Source organism: Mytilus galloprovincialis, chromosome 3, assembly GCF_965363235.1.
Source record: "Mytilus galloprovincialis chromosome 3, xbMytGall1.hap1.1, whole genome shotgun sequence".
Lineage (NCBI taxonomy): Eukaryota > Metazoa > Mollusca > Bivalvia > Mytilida > Mytilidae > Mytilus > Mytilus galloprovincialis.
Window position 1 is genome coordinate 42,416,804 of NC_134840.1, and position 24,039 is coordinate 42,440,842.

Here is a 24,039-nt window from a genome sequence, read left to right on the forward strand (position 1 = left end):
TTTTTTTGTCAATAATTGGAACTCTGTTTGACAAACATTTTATTATTTACTACAGACTATACAGAACATTTATTGAAAACCATATTGATTAAGCAGAGCTATTAAAAACTAATTAGAGAACCTAAGTATTATATTCTAAATCTTCTTTTATACTGTGAATTCAGAAATTACTGCATGCATTTATTATTCAGTTTTTGTCATTTAATTTTGCAATATTGAGAAAAATACTGTTTAATTCATATAAAAAAAATCAAAATGTAAGTTTAAATTATTGCGATTATAATCCCGTCGCATTTTTGCAATAAGTACTGAATAAACAGTAACATGGACTAATTTTTACCCATACAACTTGTTGGATTTAGACAGTGAATGGGTAAAATTGAGAATTTCTGAGTTCCAGACTGTTTAAACTTAGTACATGTACAGCATTATTCAAATGACATTACTGAAATCCATTTTAAGCAGAGAACTGTAAACTAGCAAAGTATAGCATTCTGAATACTCAAAATTAAAATGTCTAAAATATATGACTATAAATTACAAAGGTCAATTTTTTAACCAGAAATTGACAGTACTGTGGATTCAGTTATTTTAGTGGGTATCAATAGTGGTGGATTAAGGAAAACTTGCATCTTCATGGATATTTGATTTCATGTTTAGCAATAATCTCTGTATACAAAGCCTATATGAAATTTGTAAATCGTTGAACATTTGATTTCTTGGTTCAACTGTACCCACCAAACCCATGAAAATTGGTATCCAACAAATAATAGTGAATCCACAGAATTCTACTAGAGATTAAAAATTCTTGAATAAAAAGATAAGTTCAGTGTTGAATGTTATATGGGAGATCCAAACAGCAAGTATCTAATATTAAAATAATAAAATTAACCATAAGGAATTACAAATCATAATTCATATAATGTAAACTCAGTCATTTTTGTGAATATTCAATTTGTTCAAAAAATAAGATAGGTTTTTAAAGCATTATTGTAATCAAATCTCACAATAAGAATAGTTGTCAAAGATATGAAATAAGTGAACATTCATTGGTACTCTGTGCAAGTTAATATAAAATAAGATACCTTTTTATGTATTCTCTCAGTAAAAACTTTGTCACCAAACCTTCAGTATTTTTTTGTATGAAAGAGATATCACTCAGTTTTAATAGAAAGTCAATTGATTCACTGGGTTCAAGTTTCTCAGCCATACTTTCAGCAAGGAATTGCAAAACATCAGTTCTAAATTGAAGAGGTAAACTTAAACTGCATCTGTCAGCATACAACTTAATGTGAGGCATTACTTCTGCAAAGTACATTTCAAATATAATTAAATATATGGTTCAAATTCTAATATAACATGTTAGTTCTATGCAAATAGTGTAATTGAAGTAGCAAACTAACAATAAACTATTAACACAGATATTCCTCGCCTGTTGGCAAAAAATTCAGAAAACAACAATCTGATGGACAGCAACATGGTTAATTCATTCTGTAAAATTGTATACACATCTTCTTATTTATATATCTGACATTATCTCTCAAAAAATAATATGTATTGTGAGCTATCCCCCATTAATCAACTCCATCTCAATTTTGTTATCTCTATAAGATTATTTTTTTATGTGTAGTTGACTATGCAGTATGGGCTTTCCTCATTGTTGAAGGCTGTACGGTTACCTATAGTTGTCAATTTCTGTGTCATTTTGTCTATTGTCGAGAGTTGTCTCATTGGAAATCATTCCACATCTTCTTTTTTATATGACCCTCTAAAGATATAGGTTTGAGTCAATCAGGACAAAACACACGTAAGGAACCAACGATCTATTGTGATATAAATAACCTGACAAACCTCAGGGGCTACAACTTATTGGTACTGTAAATAAACTTGACAAAAATATGTTACAGTTTATCCAGTATGCCCCTCCTCACGAGCGTGGATGTAAAAAGTCATCAAAGGTTCAATCTAATGTAATTTCTCTAGAGGCAACACTATCTATATGGGTTTCTTTAAACGATAACTCTTAATGATTAAAACAATGTTGATAAGTCAAGTCAACTTTACAACTCATTTCAATCAATTATATGAAGTCATTTTGTTTAGTAAAGTAAGATGAATTATTTGTGATGGAAATATAAAGTTCATTCAACATATCGAAAATTTCAAAGTAAGAGAAGTAATTATCTAACTCATTTGAAAAGTACTATGCGGTATGGCCGTTGCTCATTGTTGAAGGTCATATGGTGATCTATAGCTGTTAAATTCTGTGTCATTTGGTCTCTTGTGGAGAGTTGTCTCATTGGCAACCATACCACATCTTCTTTTTTATATACAACATATAGCATCTATATTTGCTGAACCAATGGACAGACATGGTGAATGCAAATAGTCACCAAGAGTGGAAGGGGGATGTGTATGATAAACAATGACACACAAAGTCCAGTAAAAAAATAATACTTATATATGCTCCAATATAATTGTTCTTAAAACAACACATGTTTTAATACATTTTATTTAAATGAAAATGATAACTGTGAAGTCAGTTAAGTGGACTTCATGTCAATTAAATTAACAGTGAAATTTACCTTCAAATTGTCCAGCTTTTATCAGTAATCCACAAGTCATTAACAATTCATTCCAGTATTGACTTTCTGGAAAATCAGTTTCACTGAAATATACAATAAAACATTGCACAAATTTTGTTCATTTCTTTTATTTTTTAAACTGTTAATTTTATTTTTATAAAGGCATTAAAGCTCTGTAAAATCTTCTTTCATGATTAAAATCAAATATAAGACAAAACAACTGATACTGTCAAGTTGTTATGCTACTCTGAAATAAAAATTGAGTAACTCGAGGTAAACTTAGTTTCATCATAAAACTTCCAACAAAATTTGAGCACTGCCTTCAATCATATGTCTTAATAAGGAATTACATGGAAAAATTAAAAATAACAGGCCCATTGATTAAGTAAAAGTAATTTAAACATTGCAAAAATATTGAAACTCTATGTGATATGTCTATGTGACAAAAAAAAAAATATCAAAATTTATAAAACAATAAAGTCAAGGCACTATCTAAAATAACCAATCGATCTAAAAATACCATGAAAAGAAATCAGTCAGATGACTGTTTTCACTGTTTCACTTGTTTCAGACAAACATGAACACCATAAAACGATTCCCTTTAACCAACTGTAATTGACCTTTCACTCATGACATATGAAGAACTGACCTAATCATGAAGACCTTGAAAAGGCTAGGGATTTCTTACAGTTCTGACCTTTTCAGTTTTGGGGTGATAAACTGAGGTAAAAATACTTACAGAATAGTTAGATATTTCAAACTTAATAACAAATTTTTCCTGTAGAGGGAATAAATCCTCAATGCCACACGAATAACATATGATGATAAAATTTTCACTCCTGTATCTTCTATACTATGCAATACTTTTTCAGCTTCATCTATTTTCTAGGATAAAAAAAAACACATCAAAATTTAGAATCAAAGAATGTTTCCATTGGACACAATGGTAATTAAACTGCTAATTCAACAATTTTAAAATCTATAAAGGTACACGCTAAAAATGGTGAAAGTGGCACCACCCAAATTTAAACTTGATTTGTGTTTTGTTATAATTAGCATTGTGTATAAGTTTCATAATATTTGTTCAAGGCAAACTAGATTGTTAGATTGCGGAAATTGAAGAAAAACCAGGTGCTCCGCAGGGCGCAGCTTTATACGACCGCAGAGGTCGAACCCTGAACAGTTGGGGCAAGTATGGACAAAACATTCAAGCGTGATACAGCTCTGAATTTGGATTGTGATCAAATTTTTGACATTACATGGTTTTTTTTTAACACAAAACAAATGTCAAGATTTTACAAATCAATTAAAGATTTTTTCTTCAAACTTATTTAAATCTAAAATTAAATAGTTGACACAGCATAGGTTTCTGAAACAGAATGAATGTGGTCTAATGAACTTAAAAAATTTTTTTTGCCTTTGAGCAATTCACTATGCTGTTGAATATTAATCGTCTCAAAAAAATGTTTGAAGAAATTTTCTTTTTATTTATGAAAACTGAAATGAGAAAAATTTAACCCCCCCCCCATTTTTTTTTCACATCCCCGTTTCCCTTTTTCCAAAACCGATATCAATTCAAATTTCTAATGGAGTTTGCAACAATAACTACTCTTTTAAATACATCATAAAATATTAAAATGTAAAATAAAGTGCTTGTTATCACTGAATGGTAAAGATTGGTTGGTAGTAAAAGTGAATATACATTGTTTATTGTATAAAACAATAAAAAAAACTTCATCAGCAACATTTTATATTGGCAAATTTCCAATGAAGTTATTTACATAAAGTTATTGGCAAATAAAAATAGAAAATGACATCATAGTCATGTCTGGCAAATGTCCAACATACATTATCTAAAAACATTTTAGATAAGATAAGGAAAAAAAGCTTCATCAGCAACATTTTATACTGGCAAATTTCCAATAAAGTTATTTACATAAAGTTATTGGCAAATAAAAATAGAAAATGACATCATAGTCATGTCTGGCAAATTTCCAACATATATTATCAACTACTATTCTATACAAAGAAAGATAACTCCAATTGAAAATTAATTGCTATTGCACAATATTGTGCAATAAGATATTTCTTGCTATTGTGCAATACTGTGCAATTGAAAATTTCTTGCTATTGCACAATACTTGATATGGAATCCTGATTTGGACCAACTTGAAAACTGGGCCCATAATCAAAAATCAAAGTACATGTTTAGATAAAGCATATCAAATAAGCCCAAGAATTTAATTTATGTTAAAATCAAACTTAGTTTAATTTTGGACCCTTTGGACCTTAATGTAGACCAATTTGAAAACTGGACCAAAAATTAAGAATCTACATACACAGTTAGATTTGGCATATCAAAGAACCCATTTATTCAATTTTTGATGAAATCAAACAAAGTTTAATTTTGGACCCCCATTTGGACCAACTTGAAAACTAGGCCAATAATTAAAAATCTAAGTACATTTTTAAATTCAGCATTTCAAAGAACCCCAAGGATTCAATTTTTGTTAAAATCAAACTAAGTTTAATTTTGGACCCTTTGGACCTTAATGTAGACCAATTTGAAAACGGGACCAAAATTTAAGAATCTACATACATAGTTAGATTCGGCATATCAAAGAACCCCAATTATTCAATTTTTGATGAAATCAAACAAAGTTCAATTTTGGACCCTTTGGGCCCCTTATTCCTAAACTGTTGGAACCAAAACTCCCAAAATCAATCCCAACCGTCCTTTTGTGGTCATAAACCTTGTGTCAAAATTTCATAGATTTCTATTTACTTAAACTAAAGTTATAGTGCGAAAACCAAGAAAATGCTTATTTGGGCCCTTTTTGGCCCCTAATTCCTAAAATGTTGGGACCAAAACTCCCAAAATCAATCCCAACCTTCCTTTTGTGGTCATAAACCTGGTGTTAAAATTTCATTGATTTCTATTCACTTTTACTAAAGTTAGAGTGCGAAAACTAAAAGTATTCGGACGACGACGACGACGACGACGACGCCAACGTGATAGCAATATACGACCAAAAAATTAAAATTTTTGCGGTCGTATAAAAATCTGACTGATTTGTGGTACCTCACTCTTTTCTAATTATTATTCTTAAGCATAATGTAGTAGAGGTTTTTTTTATTCATGGAGCTTCCTTTTATTAATCGTAGCAACAATGTTAAGTTTTTATTAAATAAATTTCAGGGATACTGGAGTTAGTATACAATATGCAATAAATTACCGTAATTCAAAGTTTTAAGTCTTGTAATAAATGATGAAAGAGAAATGTGTTTAGTGTTACTTGTCTTCAGTCAGTGATTTATGGTTTTATGGTATGAGTAAACTTCTATGAAAATCATATAATGCTGATCCATAGTCAACAAGTGTAACTGTGAGCTACTGCTCACTGATGATACCCACGCTGCAAGTGGATAATGTCAATAGTGTAAAAATATGCAAGTGTTCGGTAAACAGGAAGTTGTCAAGTCATAAATCTGAAAACGCATCACACGGTATAGCTGACTTATATAAACCCTGAAACCAAATTTTAGAAATCCTGGCATTGTAGTTCCGGAGAAAAATGTGACGAAAATTTTTCAACTTGGCCGTCATGTGTAAAATGATACAAGTGTTCGGTAAACAGGAAGTTGTCGAGTAATGAATCTGAAAACACATCACACAGTATAGCTGACATATATTAACCGTGAAACCAAATTTCAGAAATCCTGGCATTGTAGTTCCTGAGAAAAATGCGTCAAATATTTTCAACTTGGCCATTTTGTGTAAAATGATACACGTGTTTGGTAAACAGGAAGTTGTCGAGTGATGACTCTGAAAATGCATCACACGGTATAGCTGACTTATATAAATCCTGAAACCAAATTTCAGAAATCCTGGCATTGTAGTTCCTGAAAAAAATGCGACAAAAATATTCATGGGACGGACGCACTGACGGATAGACAGAGGTAAAACAGTATACCCCCCCTTCCCCTTTTCAAAGCGTGGAAAGCCGGGGTATAATAATAAATAATAAATGACATACATATATCTAAACTTTAAAATTTTTTACCTGATCAGCAAACAGATTTCTAAATTGCTCAATCATTTGAACTATCTCTCTTCTCTTCTGTGACTGAATTACAAAACAAATATTAAAGACAGTTTTTGCAATGTCCAGTTTTGTTTTATAAATGCAAACAATTGCACCTTTTTTTTGGGGGAAATGCCTGATACATAATATAGATGTGCATATTTGAAATTGATTTGATTATATGCAGTAAGAAAATCAACTATATTTATCATACTTTTGAGAGAAAAAAAAATATTTTGTTAAATCTAAGTAGTTTGACTTTTACTTGTTTTATTGTCCCACAAAATTATTTTTTTTTTCAGTTACAGCTTTAAATATAACAGTTAAAATAAACAAATGAAACTTTCAGTTAATAGTACTTTTGTTTGTTTTCAAACTTTGAAGATATGATGTTGATAATAGATTTGTTAGCCTCTGTTAATTTATCCCTAACTTGTCATGACTCTTACCTCTTCAGGATTTGAAAAGTTTGTCCATCTGCTCTGTAAAAATAAATAAAGGAATTAATATCAAAAACTGCATTCAAATGTCATAATTCAAAATTGTGATTTGCAATTGACTATGTACAACAAAAACGTTAAAAAAAATCCAAATTGTTCCTTACAACAAAAATACACCACAGATTACACATTTTGTCTGTTTAATTTGGAAAATGTAAATGTAATAATTTACATGTTTGGATATGCTGCTTTATTGTTATGAAGTGAGATTGGCTGTCTAACAGCATTGATGGTATTTTCATGTTTTATTGAATGTAAATGTATACTCTTTGTTAATGTCGAACATTTCAGTTGTGATATCTTCTTCGTTAAGTAATGAGTTAAGTAACTCATATCCTTTATCAAGCAATCTTGACTTACCATATTTTTGTCAGTATTAATTCCCCTCTGTCTTAACATATCTCTAGCACCATAACCAAGAAAACTGCCCTAAAATGAAATAAGATGTTCAGAAGGAACTTATCTATAAAGATTTATATCGAGCTTCACAAAAATAACAGTGCATCAACTTTAATTTTTTTGTGTCAAATTAATCAAGTTAAACTAAAGTTAAATTTAAACCGCAGGTTCTCTCTCTATATATATTCAGAACATATTTCATGAAATCAATATTAGGTTGACTGGGTCACTGCTTTATCTACAAACCATTCTGTTAAATTATCAACTATAAAATTCAATTCATCTCCTTGTTTACATTTTTATCTGTATCATGGTCCATGCCATTTTAGAAATTTAGCACCCTGTTTGACATGTGTACAATTGGTATTTATAAACTTATCCCTTCCAGTGTGAATATTCAGTCTTTCAAAACAAACAAGGACAATCTGACAACTACCTTGGAATGCAAATTTATGGTACTCCTCTGAATATATCCACCTCATCACACCCCAAAAAAGCACACTGTAAATAACAATCTTACCAGTGATTTATAATAAGCCACAATATCATTTAAAACAGCTGAATTTTTGTCAAATATATTTTCAAGCATCTGTAGTTTGTTCTTGAAAAACTTTTCTGGAGATCTTGACATAACCTAAAACACAAAAAAAAAGTTTCATTTACATAAATGATTCTGACAGCAATATAATTTTAGAGTCAATAATATCAAGGCCAAGTTACATGTAACAAACTTACAATTATATAAGAGATTATTCATATCAGTAATAGTTTAAATTCAATGTGAATAAAAAATCAAAACAAAAAATGACTCATTAAAATCCATTGCTGTAATACTGGACAGGCCATGAACTAACTTTGACTTGAGTGGAGGTCAAAACCAAACGAAATATGTGAGATGGACATATAACTACTGTGAAAGTACTTTTATTCGTGTGGTACCAATTTTCGTGGTTTTCGTGGATGACGTTATCCACGAATTTAAGTGTCCAACAAAATAAAACAACCATTGACCAAATCAAGACATGGAAAGATCCCTATCGGTAGGATCGACTACTGATATCATCTAGAAAACATATTGAATAACGCCAAATCTGAGAATACTTCAATAGCAGTCACAGAACTACAATCCCATGCATGATTATACCCATTTAATCTTTAATAACCTAAACTGTACAACTTTAATTTGATCTTTTACTTCTCTTAAAAAACATTTTTGATCGATGAAAGTAAGATTTCCAGTATTGATATGCTAGTTTGATAAAGTGTTCATTTTATATCCTCATAGTTCACGTACATATGGGAAATTATAATTTCATGCTGGGTTTGATTTTTATAAGAATTATTTTACAATTCAAGATACGTTTATAGCATTTGTTTATGTTACTGTTTTCTTTAGGTGACATGTTTATGGCCTAATTAATACCTTTGATGGTTTTTAATCTGTTGATCACTTTATCATGGGTTAATTAGTGTTATCATTACGATTTACAGTGGCCAATGCTTACTTTGTAATTTCCTCAATCCAGACTATTTGTAACCTTCATCTCTTAAAAGGCTTTAATTTTTCTTTATTTTTTCTTTTAAGAAAACTAAAATCCACGAAATTAAAAACCCACGAACATGTAAATATTCCTCAAACTACGAAAATTGATACCCACGAATTAAAGTACTTTCACAGTAGTTGTAACTAATTCATATAGAAATATTGTTGACCTGTCATGTTTAGTGTCATAGGAACAGACATTCTAAAAACCTACCCTGATCACTGGAGTGTAAAATTTTGATAAAGTCATCCTAAAAACTAACACATATCTATTTGGGTCAAGACATCCTAAAAACTAACCCTTATCACTGGAGTGTAAAAGGAGTAGGGGCATTAAGGCCTGGTTTTGGCCCAAGAAAATAAAATGTTTGATAACTTTTTTCAAATTGTCACACAATGTTTAGAAATGCATAGGGTCAAGAAATATAAATGAAAAACATTAAGATTTTTATGTGATGACGTCACAATTATGTCATAATATATACTGTTTTCACAAAAACGATGAAAAACACAGAATTTATGCAATTTTCTATCTTTATTTCCGTTGTGGAAACATCGTGCGCAGCTAAGAAACAACAAAATAATTTAACACCAGCTTTATTATACCTATTGACAAAATATCACCAAATATAAAGTTGTTTCTTGGGTTCGCACATACTTTTTCAATCTAAAGTATACTTAAAATTCTAAGAAAAACATGGAAAATAACGAAATTTTACTGAATATGCAAATTAAGTAATGATTTGTTGCCATGGTAACTTGTTCAATGTCCAAAATTGTTTGTTCCTCTTAATACCTTGTACCTTAGTTAAGTTTTCAGTAATTTAAAAATATGTATGAAAGCTTTTAAATTTGCAGTTATTTTTGGATCAAAAAAAGGGCCTAATTGCCCCTACTCCTTTGGGTAATGACATCCTAACAACTAATCCTGATCGTTGGAGTGTAAAATTAAGGTCATGGCTTTTTGACATATGAAAAAGACAGACAAGGACAAAAATGAAGATTCTCACAAGTTATAACTATCAATGTCAAATTGCCTATCAAATGCCAAGTCATTATGTTCAGTTATTCCAAAAATAAATTAACGAAATCATTTGTTAGACAAACAAAGGAATAGACTGACAGAAAAGGGGATTGCAATACAACCCCCACTCCAAGAGGGGGAGTATAATATCATATTTCCATTTCACTCTAGCAATGTTATATACAACAAAAGTTTCAGAAGGACAGAAGGATAAACAGACAGAAAAGGGGATTGCAATAAAGCCCACACTCAAAGAGTGGGGGTATAAAATCCCATCAATCCATTTCACTGTACATAGCAATGTTATATACAACAAAAGTTTCAAAAGGACAGAAGGATAAACAGACAGAAAAGGGGATTGCAATAAAGCCCACACTCAAAGAGTGGGGGTATAAAATCCCATCAATCCATTTCACTGTAAATAGCAATGTTATATACAACAAAAGTTTCAAAAGGACAGAAGGATAAACAGATAGCAAAGGTGACTGCAGTTTACACACACTCTATGAAAGGGGGCAAATGAAATTTTGATTGAAAAAAAAGGTTAGGTGATACAGAAAATCCTTCTGACAAGTTTTATAAAATATTTATGAAAATAATATTGTACCTCCATAACAGGTTTCCAATGCTGTGTCAAATCAAGGTTGGTCAACTTTTGACGCATTTCTGGGAACATGTATATCTTTTTGTCCTTTCCTACAACAGAAAAGAGAAACTGTAGAGCATTAAGCATGCATCTAATTAAAATGGTAGGCTTTAATTTCATTATCATTCAGTAAGAAGGAAACAGGTATTCATATTTTACACAAATAAACATTTAAAAGTTTTACACATGCAACAAAAGAATGGTATATGTCTCATAAGAAACATATTTTCAATTTTTAGATCTTCAAGCTGAAAGTGTTCTCCCAAGAATTCTCAAATAGAACAATGGAAATTAAAATATAACTGGTTTTCCAAAAAATATAGCACCATGGTCCCTATCAATTCTATTATAAAATCATCCAAGATAGCACGAGGGTAACACAGTGCTTTGAGACCTTGGGGAGATCACTGAAACAATATTTCATTCATAACTAAAGTAAATAGCACATACAATTTATTCCTCAAGAAGCAATAACTGTACAATCTAATCTTGATTTAAGAGGGTGCTGTGTTCAACCTTTAATAAAAACACATTAGGACTAGCAATCCTAAGAAACACATTAGGACTAGCATTCCTAAGAAACACATTAGGACTAGCAATCCTAAGAAACTTATTAGGACTAGCAATCCTAAGAAACACATTAGGACTAGCAATCCTAAGAAACACATTAGGACTAGCAATCCTAAGAAACACATTAGGACTAGCAATCCTAAGAAATGAAATTTCTAAGACTTACCAAACTCAAATGCCTTTTCTACATCACTGGTCAATAAATGAAAAAAAGTGCAAGAATCAATTTCTTCCTCTGGATAACCTTTTTCCTGTTGAACAAAAAGGAAACAATGTTTGATAAAAATCCTTAGTTGTGTTCAATATTGGCTATTTATTTAGTGTTTTGTATGTGTCCATTGTCTTCTTTCAGCAGTTTATATTTCTTGAAAGGAAAAATAGCTGCAAGTTAAAATTTAAGAAATTTGTCCTTGAAAAAAATTGCAGTACTCTTATATAAGCCACCAATATAAAACAAGATGTTTTGAAGAAACACTTTAGGATGTTACAGTAAAACATACATTTTACATGGGAAAGAAACTTTTAAAATAGAGTAATCACCCATAGAAGCAATTATATAACAGAGCAATATATAAAAACAATAATATGTCAGTCATATCATCCCTGTTTTATGATTCAGAGAAAAAAACCTTGTTATTTCAACTCAATTTACACTCTGGTAATGCTAATTTGCAGACTTTGTTAAAATTTCCAACCCCATTTTCATTTCCTTTAAATCACATAATTTGCATCTTTTTCCTATGTCTACAAAAATTGCTAAAAATGCTATTTTTGTAGTTTTTCTGAAATCTTATGAATCGTGAGAATCACTGTGCAATAGTATGTTGTACAACAGAATGGTTTTTATGGGTGTTTTTTTTTTTAAAGAATAGAATGTTAGCACTAACCTTCATCTTTTCCAAAAAGTCTTCCACTGATTCTTCCTTTTTCACAACAGTTGGTATAATGTATTTAGATAAACACTGACCAATATTTCCTCTTGTTTTCATACTTTGATTCTTTGCTAAAACATCTGTGACTTGAAGTAAAGCTAGAAAAGTAGAAAGTTTCTCAATAAAAGTTCGTACAATTAGAATTCAAACAGGAGTTTACTTCAAATCATACTAAATTTATTCTCATATTTTCTTTTTTTTATTATTATTGAAGAGTTTAGTAATAGCCATTAAGTTCTTTTGATGATAACACAGGTAGCAGAGTTAGTACACATTGTGACTAGTATGTTGTCACCACCACCAGATTACCATTACTATGTCTTGCATTCTGTGACATTTGTTACAGGAAAGACAGAAATCAAGTCCATTGAAAATAACAGGTGATGTTACGAAAATAAATAGTTTTGTTTAAATTGTTTGACCCAATTGTTTTGGTTGCATGCCATCTAAATATGCACCTATATCACTCTGCTGAGCTCTTGATATAATTCAGTATCACAGCTTTGTGACGTCAAATATGTTGACCTGGCCTCAATAACTTTAACCCAGACATATCAGTGACGTCATAATGTTTGAACCGACGTTGATAGGTTTGACTTGAACTTATCAAGTCAACTTTGGGTTGCTGGTGAAATTAAGAATAGTTCCAAAAGACGCAAATACAGCTCGATAAATTGATTATCAGGTTATCTGCATATTGATTTTGTATAACATCAGCTGCTTGACACAATATGAAGGCTTTTTGATCTTGTTTGCTGCGCTCACTCGACAAAAAACTTCATATTGTGACTCGCAGCTGATTTTTTACAATATCAACATGCAGACAACCTGATAATCGGTACTTATCATGCTATGTTTGTGTAATATGCAAGTGGGTTAATGAGATTAAATATTACAATAAAAGAATTTTTTGACATGAACAATGATAACAATAACTGAAGTACAATCTTTGTATGGTACAATTTTTTTTAATGAATTAATTTGTAAAATTTCAACAGCTTACTAGATTGATATAATTGTATATGAAGAAAATTATGCATTTTTTATCCTTGCCCCAGGGAAATATGAAGATTTGTTCACACAACAAAATACACCTTTTTGAGGACGAACACATAACGTGACAGTACCCAAATTGCACCTATTTTGACAGTTTTTTCACCTACGTTTTTTTATGATCAAGTAAAATATGTCCATATTGTGTTTATTTTGTAGCCCTATCCTTCTTCTTTGTATAGGTACACTAATTTGATTTTTAATCCATATTGAGTCCATAAAAAAATGGGTTTGAATCAACCTCCAAACTATCCAGGATTCTGTAATGAGGAGTACCCAAATTGCATTCATGCTTAAATTCACATCGTCAAAAGTCTAATAACCGAGCTTTTGTTTAATTTCTTCAAATATTTTGAACAATTGGATATTAGTCCATGCTTATTCTTCATATTTTACAAAATGGATGCTTATAATATATTGTTTTTGCTAATTTTAAAAAGATGACGTTTTGATGACGTCGTACGGTGACGTTTTCGAACATTTTGCTTTTTCAGTAAACAGTCCATCTGTTGATAAATACTGTGAACGTTTTGTGTATATCTAAATATGTTTATCTATGTTGAAAGACGTGCATAGTATCAAATCAAAAAAATACAAATTGTTTAGTCTCTAGGAAATGTTGTAAGATTTCCGTTGCTATTTTTTCTAAATAGGTGCAATTTGGGTACTCGGTGCAATTTGGGTACCCTTACGTTATATCTTTATATATCCCTAAGCCAAGGGAAATGAATGCTTTATTCCACTACCTATCCTTTTTTTTCTAGACATAAACAAAACATTTAGTAGTGATAAAAAAACTAATAATCATTTATTTTAAGACAAACATTTTTTGTTTGTTTTGTTCTTACAACTGAATTAATTTTGAATGTGCTAATGACTTTACTATCATTAATTTGAATTTCTTAGGATTAAGATAAGCAACTTTTCAAATGTTATATGTAACCTTGTAACCAATATATATATTTCACTCACCTTCTTGGTCATCTTGAAATAACTTAAAAATAAATCTTATATGGCCTTCTTCAAAACATTTCACCTGAAAAGAGAAATATTCTTTGTGAAAACAGTTCTTCATTTTGAAACACATTTCTTATAAAATGTCTTTCTTTTTATCAAACTTCAGTGCTATTATCTGTTTGAGAAAAAAAGAAAATATCAGCCATAAATAGGTCATTGTTTATTTATCATTAAGTTGAAGGCATCTAACAGAGTTCATCTAAAATCATAGTGTGCTGTCTGTAAAAAATATTTTTTTGTGACTCACATGGCCTTACATTTATGTCTATGAAATTGTACATTTTTATTACCATAAGAAATAAACTGAAGTCAAAACTACTTACAGTATTAGCTCTTTCCAAAAATTTCAATATCCAATCTGAAAAAGAGAACAATATGTTGTTAAAAGTATACCTTATGTTTAATTTGTTCAGGTAAATATATAGAGGGAATGTTAGTACTGTCATGACTTTATCTGTGTTAATGTATAAGTGCACTTTTCTGCCATCAACATTTTTTTAGCCACTTTGTGAAACTCCAGTAAGTTTAAAGTTGTATAGAGTTATTACTGACCTGGCCATAAGTGATGCTTTCAAACTATTGCAGTTCATTCAAAATCCTGACCATATTGCGTTTAACTCATGTAACTGGTCAGAAATTTTAACCAACTACTGTGGAAAACCAGTCTTGTCATCAAAGTGAAAAGTGATAAAATAAAGTGTACTTACAATCCTATAAGACTTTAATTACACTTAATTGCTATTATGAAAAAATTGTTAAAAAATTCAAAACCTATCATTGTTATAGTAACAAGTCATCCAAAAAGTGATGGGTATTAATTTTTTAAAGGTCTTTGGTGTGACCAGTGTAACTCATGACCACCAACACTCAAGCCAACAAAGTTACCATGATATTTTAGGGTGAATAACCTTACCAAATTTTTGTTCTCTACAGCACAACTTGATACAGTAATCCATATCCATTGATTCTTGGTCTTGGTTTTTGAGTATGTTTAATAAAGCTGAAATATTTTTTTCAGGATCCTGGAAAAAATTATAGAAATGAAATTTGTAAGTATAATAGACCATGTAACTCCCAAAAAATATTACTCAGTTCAATAGTGATAAATCAGAAAATTATTAATCATAATAAATTTTCAAAGCAGATGTCCTGAACAATTAGAAAGAACAATCTATGTATTTTCAATGATTGATTCGATTTTTTGTGTTTTAACGCCACTTTCAAGCACTGCTTTTGGACTATTTTGTGGTGGAAGCCTGAGTGCCTGGAGAAAACCACCGACCTTTGACAGGAAAACTGACAATCCTAGTCAAGTGCACCTGCACAAACTCACAACCTCAGTGTTGACTGGCTAGTGATTACAGTACTAACTACTAAGACCACTCGACCACCAAGGCCCCTTATTTTTAAGGAAAATCTCAAGTCACAGCCAAGCATTTAATGCAAGTCATGTTGATTCAAAGCACCATGTTTAACAATTCATGAAAATAGAAATAGAAACTCTAGTTGATATAGAGGAACAAAAATTCTAGTAACAAAACGTATAGTCTCCTTTGTAACACACTAGTTATACACCTTGACCATCCGTTAAAGACCTTGCCCATGAAGTATGCACAATGGGTTTTTTTCAGAAAAATTATTTTATATCATTTCTAAAATAAAAAAAGAAGACAGAACCAGAAAACAAAAGGAATGTGTTCATAGTACATGGATGTCCTACTCGCACTATCATTTTCTATGTTAAGTCCAGGGGAGCTAAAAATATATTAAACAAAGACCTCACCTGTTTATATCAAATAAATATTCAAACCTACCAGATTTAAGATAATAGACTTCATCATTTCCCTATTTATAATTTCCACTGGAACAACATCTTCCCACATCTTTAAAGTAGCATCAATATGCCCATGATATGCCATTCTCTGTATACAACTTCTTAATAAATTTGTTCCTCTTCCTCTTAGCATGGTAGAGTCTTTCATTGTATCAAAGATCTGAAATGATAACCATCTGTCTACAAGCTATTTATGAATCAATCCTCTTTATTTTAACATCATTTTGAAAGTGGACTGCACTATTTCTTTTATTTCTTTTATTTAACATTTTTATTTGAATAATTAACAATTTCCAGGATGGAAATAGAGCTATGACAAATATTTAACTGTTAAATTCTTAAAGGGTTCCACCAAAACCAGTGCCTTGTCTGTGTAGAATCACAGTGTTGACCTCCAAAAATTAAGTCTATTTATCAGTAAATTTTAAGTGTATATTTTCTTTAGATGTCATTTCTTGATCATGAAAAAGCTTCTGTGCATATTTCAGAACATTCCATGAAGTTTGTGTGACAATAACTTCATGGTTAACTATCGTGCCTAAAAAATTTAACCTGATTCCGGAAGCATGTATGGTTTGAAGGTAAAAAGACATAAAACAAGAAAACTTATTGCCCTTCTACTATTTTTTCATATTTCAACTTTATTAATTTAAAAATTGTGAATGAAGACATATGCAAACATGGTATAATTATATGTCTGTTGCTTAAATGAAACTTAAATGTACGGATTCTAGGGCTGAACAAAACATGCAATATATATATGTGATGCTTACACATTTTAACCTATTTCTGAAATTTTACCTGAAAGGCCAGTTCTTCATGGCCATGATTCAGTGCTGTTACAATGGCATCAAATAACTGACTACTCAGAAATGATATTTTTTGTCCTTGTGGTTGTGAAATCATCTAAATAAAATAAAATTTAAGCATGAATGATTTAAGATATGAATTTATTTGTACTAAATGGTTCTTCCAACATGTCCAAAGGCAAGTCCTGAACTGGGAATGTCACAGTACAGATGCAAATTCCTTTATATTCATTAAATTTGAACAAGATTTCCTAGACATTATCCTCTAATAGTGGATTTTTCTATCATGGCTGTTAGTTGGTATTGTTGATAAATGTTTTTTCTTTGAAGACTTTGAAAGAACATTTTCAAAAGGTAAAATAGAAAATCTTAATTTTTTTTTTTAAATAAAATAAGTTTTCACTAATTTGAAAGCAACTGAAATTAAACCACAAGTTTTTGCATGGTTTTTGAAATTCCGACCAGTTGCACCTAAATCATGTTAACCTTGCCAAGGGAGTTATTTCCCATAATTTTCAGAAAGAATGACTAAGTTTTAAACAATCTGTAATAATCAAAGTAATTGCTAAAAATGATTTTACAAGAAATGAATTTAACCGACAGAAAGCTGTTTGAGGCTTTTTTGAATTTAGTTTTCACTTTTGAGAAGAAATTGCTTTAAAGACTTTTTATAGATTGAAGTTGAAAGTCAGATTTCAGAAGTAAATATAAAGGTGTTAATTCCTGAAAAGGTTGACAAAATTCTCATTTCAGGATGATTCAGCATATGTTGAAAAGGTGACCACAATACTATTATCGTTTGAACATACTTTTATAACTTCTTCTGTATTTCCTTTTTCTATATAGCCTTGTAATAATGAATTGTATGTTTCCAATGTTGGCTCTAATCCAGATTGCCTAGTGATAAGAATGAAATTATATATACATACAGTAAAATATTTGTAGTTTATCCACTGTATACAAGCATGAAACAGTGAATGTATATTTTTAAGTCACCTGGTGCATTATCAAAAATACAGTGACCTTGCTGTTGTTAAATATGCTTTTAATGTTACACTAGAGTTTATTTTTATCATATAACCCTGTAGGGTAAGATAAAGCCTTTTTTGTGTTGGTGCAATGAAATGCATTAAATAATAAACAAGCAATCAAGCAATCATTATAATCCTGACAAGTTTTCAGTTCTCTTGCCTTTCTGAAGTGTAGTTTTAGAAGATAAATCTTATTATTAGGCCACACCAATTTAATTTCTTGTTCTACAGATTTTTCTCAAAAAAATTGGGGTGAGCGAGCGATTTGAAAATTTTAATAAAAATTAAATTAATTTACAAATTTTTGAGGCGAAGCTTGAAAAGTAAAGGCAAGCGATTATATATTTTTTTTGTAAACATAAAATTATAGGTTTTGACAATATTAATCAAAACAAGATGGTATACAACTTGATTTACCCCTTGTGTTTTGACATTTCTTTACTTTATCAACTGCCAAGTGCTTCTTTCCCCTGATCACCAAGACATGTAATGCCTTCTTTTAATTGAAGCACATTTATGATTTCTTGTATCTGGCAACCATTTAACTTCAATGTGTGTGTGTGTGGGGTTATGGATTTTGTCTGAGATTGATTTTTTTTCATGCAAAGCCCAGTCAATTTTATGAAGTTTTTCAATGCTTTTTTTACTCAAATTATTTTTTCAATATTCAACAATATAAGATAAGGAGAAAATCTGGATTCAAAATGTTTTCCCCATCATCTCTAGAAAAAATAACATACCCCCTTCCCCTTTTGAAGTCAGATGGCTGTTCTCTTAATATTAGTTTCTGAGGCTTCATATCTTGAGCTGAATTATTTCAAGTGCTCTAATTGATTTCCATTGAATTGCCATGTGATAGATATCTTTGCTTCTTCTCAGGCCGGGACATGACCTATACCAAGCAACACAGCCATGTCTTTTTTTAGGGGTTGGGGGGTTGGGGGGGGGGGGGGGTTTGAGTAAATGTGTGTACATTCTATTTTATATGTGTAAAACGTTCAACACAGGGCTTTGGCTCACACCAAACACAAGCTTTAAAGTACCCCAAATATTAAACAATTCAAACAGAAAAACGACCGTCCATATATATAAATATACAAACGGAGAAATGCCTATGAACCACACCATCAACGACAAATACTTAACAACAGGGTCCTGACTCAAGACATGTGCATAAACATGCAGAGGGTATGGATAGTTTTGTTCCGAAGGCAAACGATATTGCAGTTGAAGGCAACAATTCTCCTTCTGCCTTCTTTATTCTAATAACAAACATAACATCCTATTTAATAATAAATCTGTGTTAAGGATGTACACCTCTGAGGAGCCAAAAATATCTAGAATTAAATTTTTTTTTCTTAACCTGATTTTTGGGCTTATAAGACTGTTAAAAAATAATTGGTGAAGAAAAAATCATATGGTGGTGCACTTCTTTTTTTGCTACGAACCTTTGAAAATACACAATTTTGATGATTTTCCCTTTTTTTCATCAATTTTTACCTATTTTTGGGCTAATATCATGAAAAAAATCACAGTTCCACAATTAAACTTTTTCTCATACTTTCAATAAAGATGCAGTGGACCAATCTGAATAAATATAACTTAAAATCAAAGAGCTGAAGAGCTCTGAGGGAAAAGACGGCCATTGTTTCAATTTTTAGGGGGGTTTCTTTTGATAGTCTACATACAAAGAATGAGCAAAAGAACAGCTAGAACATATAGAAAGGCTAACAATAATGAAACTGATTGTTGTTTATTGTTATTTCATTTCCTTAGTCAAGAATTCATCATAGAGACAATTTGGACCAATGAGATCTGCACCTTCTAAATCAAAACATTTGATTAAAGTTGGGAGTTAATTATCTAAAATTCAATTGAATTTAACAACTACTACAATATATTTTAGAATTTTAATTATGTACAACTGAACGGCAGGCTAAGACCATTCTCAATTTTTTGTGAAAGTATTCTCAAGAAAGTGAGGACTGAAAAATCTATTCAGTTTTAATTTTCCATTTATAAAGTTCCCAGTTACAACTCTCATCACAGGGATACATGTACTTATAAAATCAAATATGATTGATATAAGCTGTGTGAAGTTTGTTTCCAGATCCCACATTTTGATATATCTGTAAAATTCATGACTAAATAGCTTTAAACTACAAAAAGCAATATTTAAAAAAAAAAAATGGAGAAAAAAAAATGACCTCTACAATAATTATGTTGGTACGCAAAATTATTTTTTAATTGATGACCACTTATCATATATATACTTAATGTGACATTTTTAGTGTTCAGATACATTAACTTTCATTTTAGTGGGTAATTACTCATCAATTGAGGTGCTCCTTAGGCCAAGTTCGGATGGAACTAGAGTTCCGACTAGAGTTCCATATGAACGGTAAATAATTTTGAAGAGTAAGGTTTCTAGATTACCGGAAATACAAGGCCCCTACTCTGAATATGTTAACATTCCAATTCGATTGGATTGACGTCATAACATCCGGGATATCGAGTCGATCTCTAGGAACCCTGCCACAACCCAGGGTTCCTCGAGTGTTAATGGCAGGAAAGCTATATCCAATCATAACAGGTGTTATATATGATCATGTCAATTCCATCTACTCTAGATATCCATCCGAATTTGGCCTTAATTGGAGAAAGATTCTAAAAACATAACTTTACAGAAAGAATGAAAACTGCAGTTGCTCTCCCCAATCTCAATAGGTATAAACTACAAAAAGCAACATTTAACTTTTTTTTTTTTTTTTTTAACCATTTCAATAATTATGTTGTATGCTACACAAAGTTTTTTTTACATAGAAGACTATTTATCATATACTTAATGTCACATTTTAAGTGTTCAGAAACATTTACTTTGATTTTAGTGTATAATTACTCATCAATGGAGGTGCTCCTGAATTGGAGGAATATTCTAAAAACAGAACTTTACAGAAACAATGAAAACTGTCATTTCTCTCCCCAATCTCATGTATCCCCATTGACATTGTTTACCGCGAAAGTTGATCTACAAATTATCTGATTATAGCCTCAGATTAAAGCATTGCATGTTGATGTGTGAATGATCTACACTACAGCAAACATCATTAGGTTTACATTTAACATATACGGATTTTAAATTAGTATACAAATACTGTGAATATTTTTATAATGAATAAAGGATATCCCTGTGTGGCATTCCAACAATGACGTCACTAGGTTAGATATATTTAGAATATTTCGTAATACTGATTTTTCCGGACTGTAAAAGAAACGTATATAGTGTAAGAGAAAGCTCAATATACGATAATTTCACGAGAAACAGAAGGGAAATGTGTAAAAAATGTATTTAAAGTCAATCTGTTCTCCTTGTCATCAATTTCAGTATGACATTTTGAGATGGTTTCCAAACTATCAAAACAAAATGATTGACGTGAGGGAATGATTCTCTGGCCAACCCCATTAGGGAATTGACGGCTTGAAGCCGTCTTTCCCCAAAAACTATATGTTTTTCTCTGGCTGTTTATGACATCTTTACACTAAATCCATTGGATGTTGGATGTGTACTGATTGATAGTTCAGTCTTAGATGCATGATTTTTTTATTAGTTGTTAGTGGCTTTGAACTAGCTGTCAGATAACTGCGAGTACTCTCAGATCTGTTCATTGCGACTTTTTGTGTCGGGATGTATAAGTACCCGGCCACGTCCACTTGTATTTTTGTCCATCTGATGAGTTAAGCCTTTTTCAACTGATTTTTATAGTTCGTTCTTATGTTGTACTGTTATACCACTGTCCCAGGTTAGGGGAGGGTTGGGATCCCGCTAACATGTTTAACCCCGCCACAATATTTATGTATGTGCCTGTCCAAAGTCAGGAGCCTGTAATTCAGTGGTTGTCGTTTGTTTATGTGTTTAATACATATTTGTTTTTCGTTCATTTTTTTACATAAATAAGGTCGTTAGTTTTCTCGTTTGAATTGTTTCACATTGTCTTAAGGGGGCCTATTATAGCTGACTATGCGGTGTGGGCTTTGCTCATTGCTGAAGGCCGTACGGTGACCTATAGTTGTTAATGTCTGTGTCATTTTGGTCTTTTGTGGAAAGTTGTCTCATTGGCAATCATACCACATTTTCTTTTTTATATAGGTAGGTGTTAATATAAGCAAGTTTTATCATATTTTGATGCTTTTTTGTTTCAAATGTACCATGCTGTCTAATTTGTAAATTTGTGATTTTTCTCATTTTTAAGAACAAAATGCATAATATTTCAACTTTTTTGTTATAAATGATTAAAAAATACATATCTAAGAAATTTGAAATGACAAAAATGATATGGGATGTACATGATTCTTGTAAAATCATTTTTTTTGTACCCCTCACCCTTTTTCTCAAAATTTTGGCTAAAAAGACCGACTTTATTGGTCGTAAAATTTGAAATCTGGATTACTCAAAAACTCTTCATTGTAAATACACAATTTTTCACAGAGTTATGTTTTATTATAATATTTTAAAAATTCATTGATATTTTCCACTTGTATCTCATATTTTGGAAAAAATTCCAGAACAAGATTTCAACGAGACTAAATCATCAGAAGAATACATCTTTAATACCTGAAACAGTTTAACAGTTAGAGGGCCACATTTGACATAGACTAAAACGCTCTTTTGATCGCTTTTTATCTTTTTGATGTTTACAAAAAAAAAATGAAGTGGGAAAAAGACACGAACACATTTCAGGATGCGGGAAGCGGGAATATTTCAAAAATATTATTTTTATGTTTTGAAAAAAATGTGTGAGGGAGGGTCTGTCGAACAAGGAATTAAATTGGTGTTTCCTTAGAACCAGACTTACCTCATCAATTCTAACATATTCACAGCACCCTCTACATCACTGTAAAAAAATAATTATAAATAAAAATATAATGGTATACTAAAGTGAAAATGCAACCAAACACCACAAGTTTACAATAAAAAGATTACTTTTCTAATATGTAAAATATAGTCTTTAGCATGATAGTGTTGAATATACTTGTTTAAAAGACAAATGTTAAATTGGAAAATATACAAAAAAAAACTTTTTGAAAGGTTTTAAGACTGACAATATTTAGTTTGATCAAGTTCTATAAAAAAAACATACATTTTTCTCTAAAACCATCTTTATAATTAAAACAATTGAAATGGATTAAAGAACTCCAAGCTGATAAAAATAATCCAGAGCCTGATACCAAATTGTTTTATGAAGTAAATACTTACTTTGCCCTGAAGTGTCCAATGATTAAGCTGTTGAAAACTGTATCTGTTAGTGGAACTTTCATTTCCTTCATATGTTCCAAAATTTGACTGCAAATAAAAATGTATAAAAATATTTGCATCAAAATTAAAAAGCCTTAGTAGGCAAGCTCACAAACCCATTCCCTCTGATCAATAAGCAATGATAGCAAAACTGAGTCCATTGTTACCTCAGTTAGTTCAACATTTCTGATATTCCTATATTTCAGAGTAGCCCTCCATTCAAACATACCAATCAAAATATAAGACACTATTGCTGCAAGCTGAATAATTATGATCGATTGATGAATAATTATGAGATTCTTGTACAAGCTCTTATATAAATAAATGAAGATGTGCCTGCTGTTAATATAAACGTTTTATTTATTATATTAAAAGTTTTTGCACTACATATAAATTTCTAAATTTTCTAGTTTTATAAATAAAATATGCTGATGATTTGAAAGTATCAAATGTTAAATAAAATCTTCATAGAGTACAATTTTTCACTGTTAATGATTTATATATCATAATAATTACATTAAATGTATGTTTCAATATAATACGTTATTCTGATTGACTAACTGTACATCACGTATTATTCCTTAAGCAGTTGTATCACACAATAAAACTTTTCATTCATGATGACACGAGGTCCCACAATAAAGTGCACAGGTAAATGAAATAAAAACTTGATAAAAGGCGTGTTTTCATGATCCTATAGGTCAAAATGTAATTATAA

General features: G+C 30.7%; 1 protein-coding gene across 1 annotated transcript in view; it reads right to left on the minus strand.

The window, feature by feature from the left end:
• LOC143067982 (uncharacterized) overlaps nt 1-24,039 on the minus strand; it is a 41,588-nt gene that overhangs the window by 3,929 nt on the left and 13,620 nt on the right. The window contains exons 6-23 of the mRNA XM_076241683.1: nt 23,283-23,369; nt 22,882-22,920; nt 17,807-17,894; nt 16,990-17,094; nt 16,169-16,348; nt 15,268-15,376; nt 14,678-14,712; nt 14,310-14,373; nt 12,240-12,382; nt 11,519-11,603; nt 10,744-10,832; nt 8,090-8,203; nt 7,531-7,599; nt 7,120-7,152; nt 6,650-6,712; nt 3,325-3,470; nt 2,586-2,668; nt 1,086-1,305 (exon numbers count right to left, since the gene is read on the minus strand). Of these exons, the coding sequence (XP_076097798.1) occupies nt 1,086-1,305; nt 2,586-2,668; nt 3,325-3,470; nt 6,650-6,712; nt 7,120-7,152; nt 7,531-7,599; nt 8,090-8,203; nt 10,744-10,832; nt 11,519-11,603; nt 12,240-12,382; nt 14,310-14,373; nt 14,678-14,712; nt 15,268-15,376; nt 16,169-16,348; nt 16,990-17,094; nt 17,807-17,894; nt 22,882-22,920; nt 23,283-23,369 (1,752 nt within the window). The remainder of the gene's footprint in view (nt 1-1,085; nt 1,306-2,585; nt 2,669-3,324; nt 3,471-6,649; nt 6,713-7,119; nt 7,153-7,530; nt 7,600-8,089; nt 8,204-10,743; nt 10,833-11,518; nt 11,604-12,239; nt 12,383-14,309; nt 14,374-14,677; nt 14,713-15,267; nt 15,377-16,168; nt 16,349-16,989; nt 17,095-17,806; nt 17,895-22,881; nt 22,921-23,282; nt 23,370-24,039) is intronic.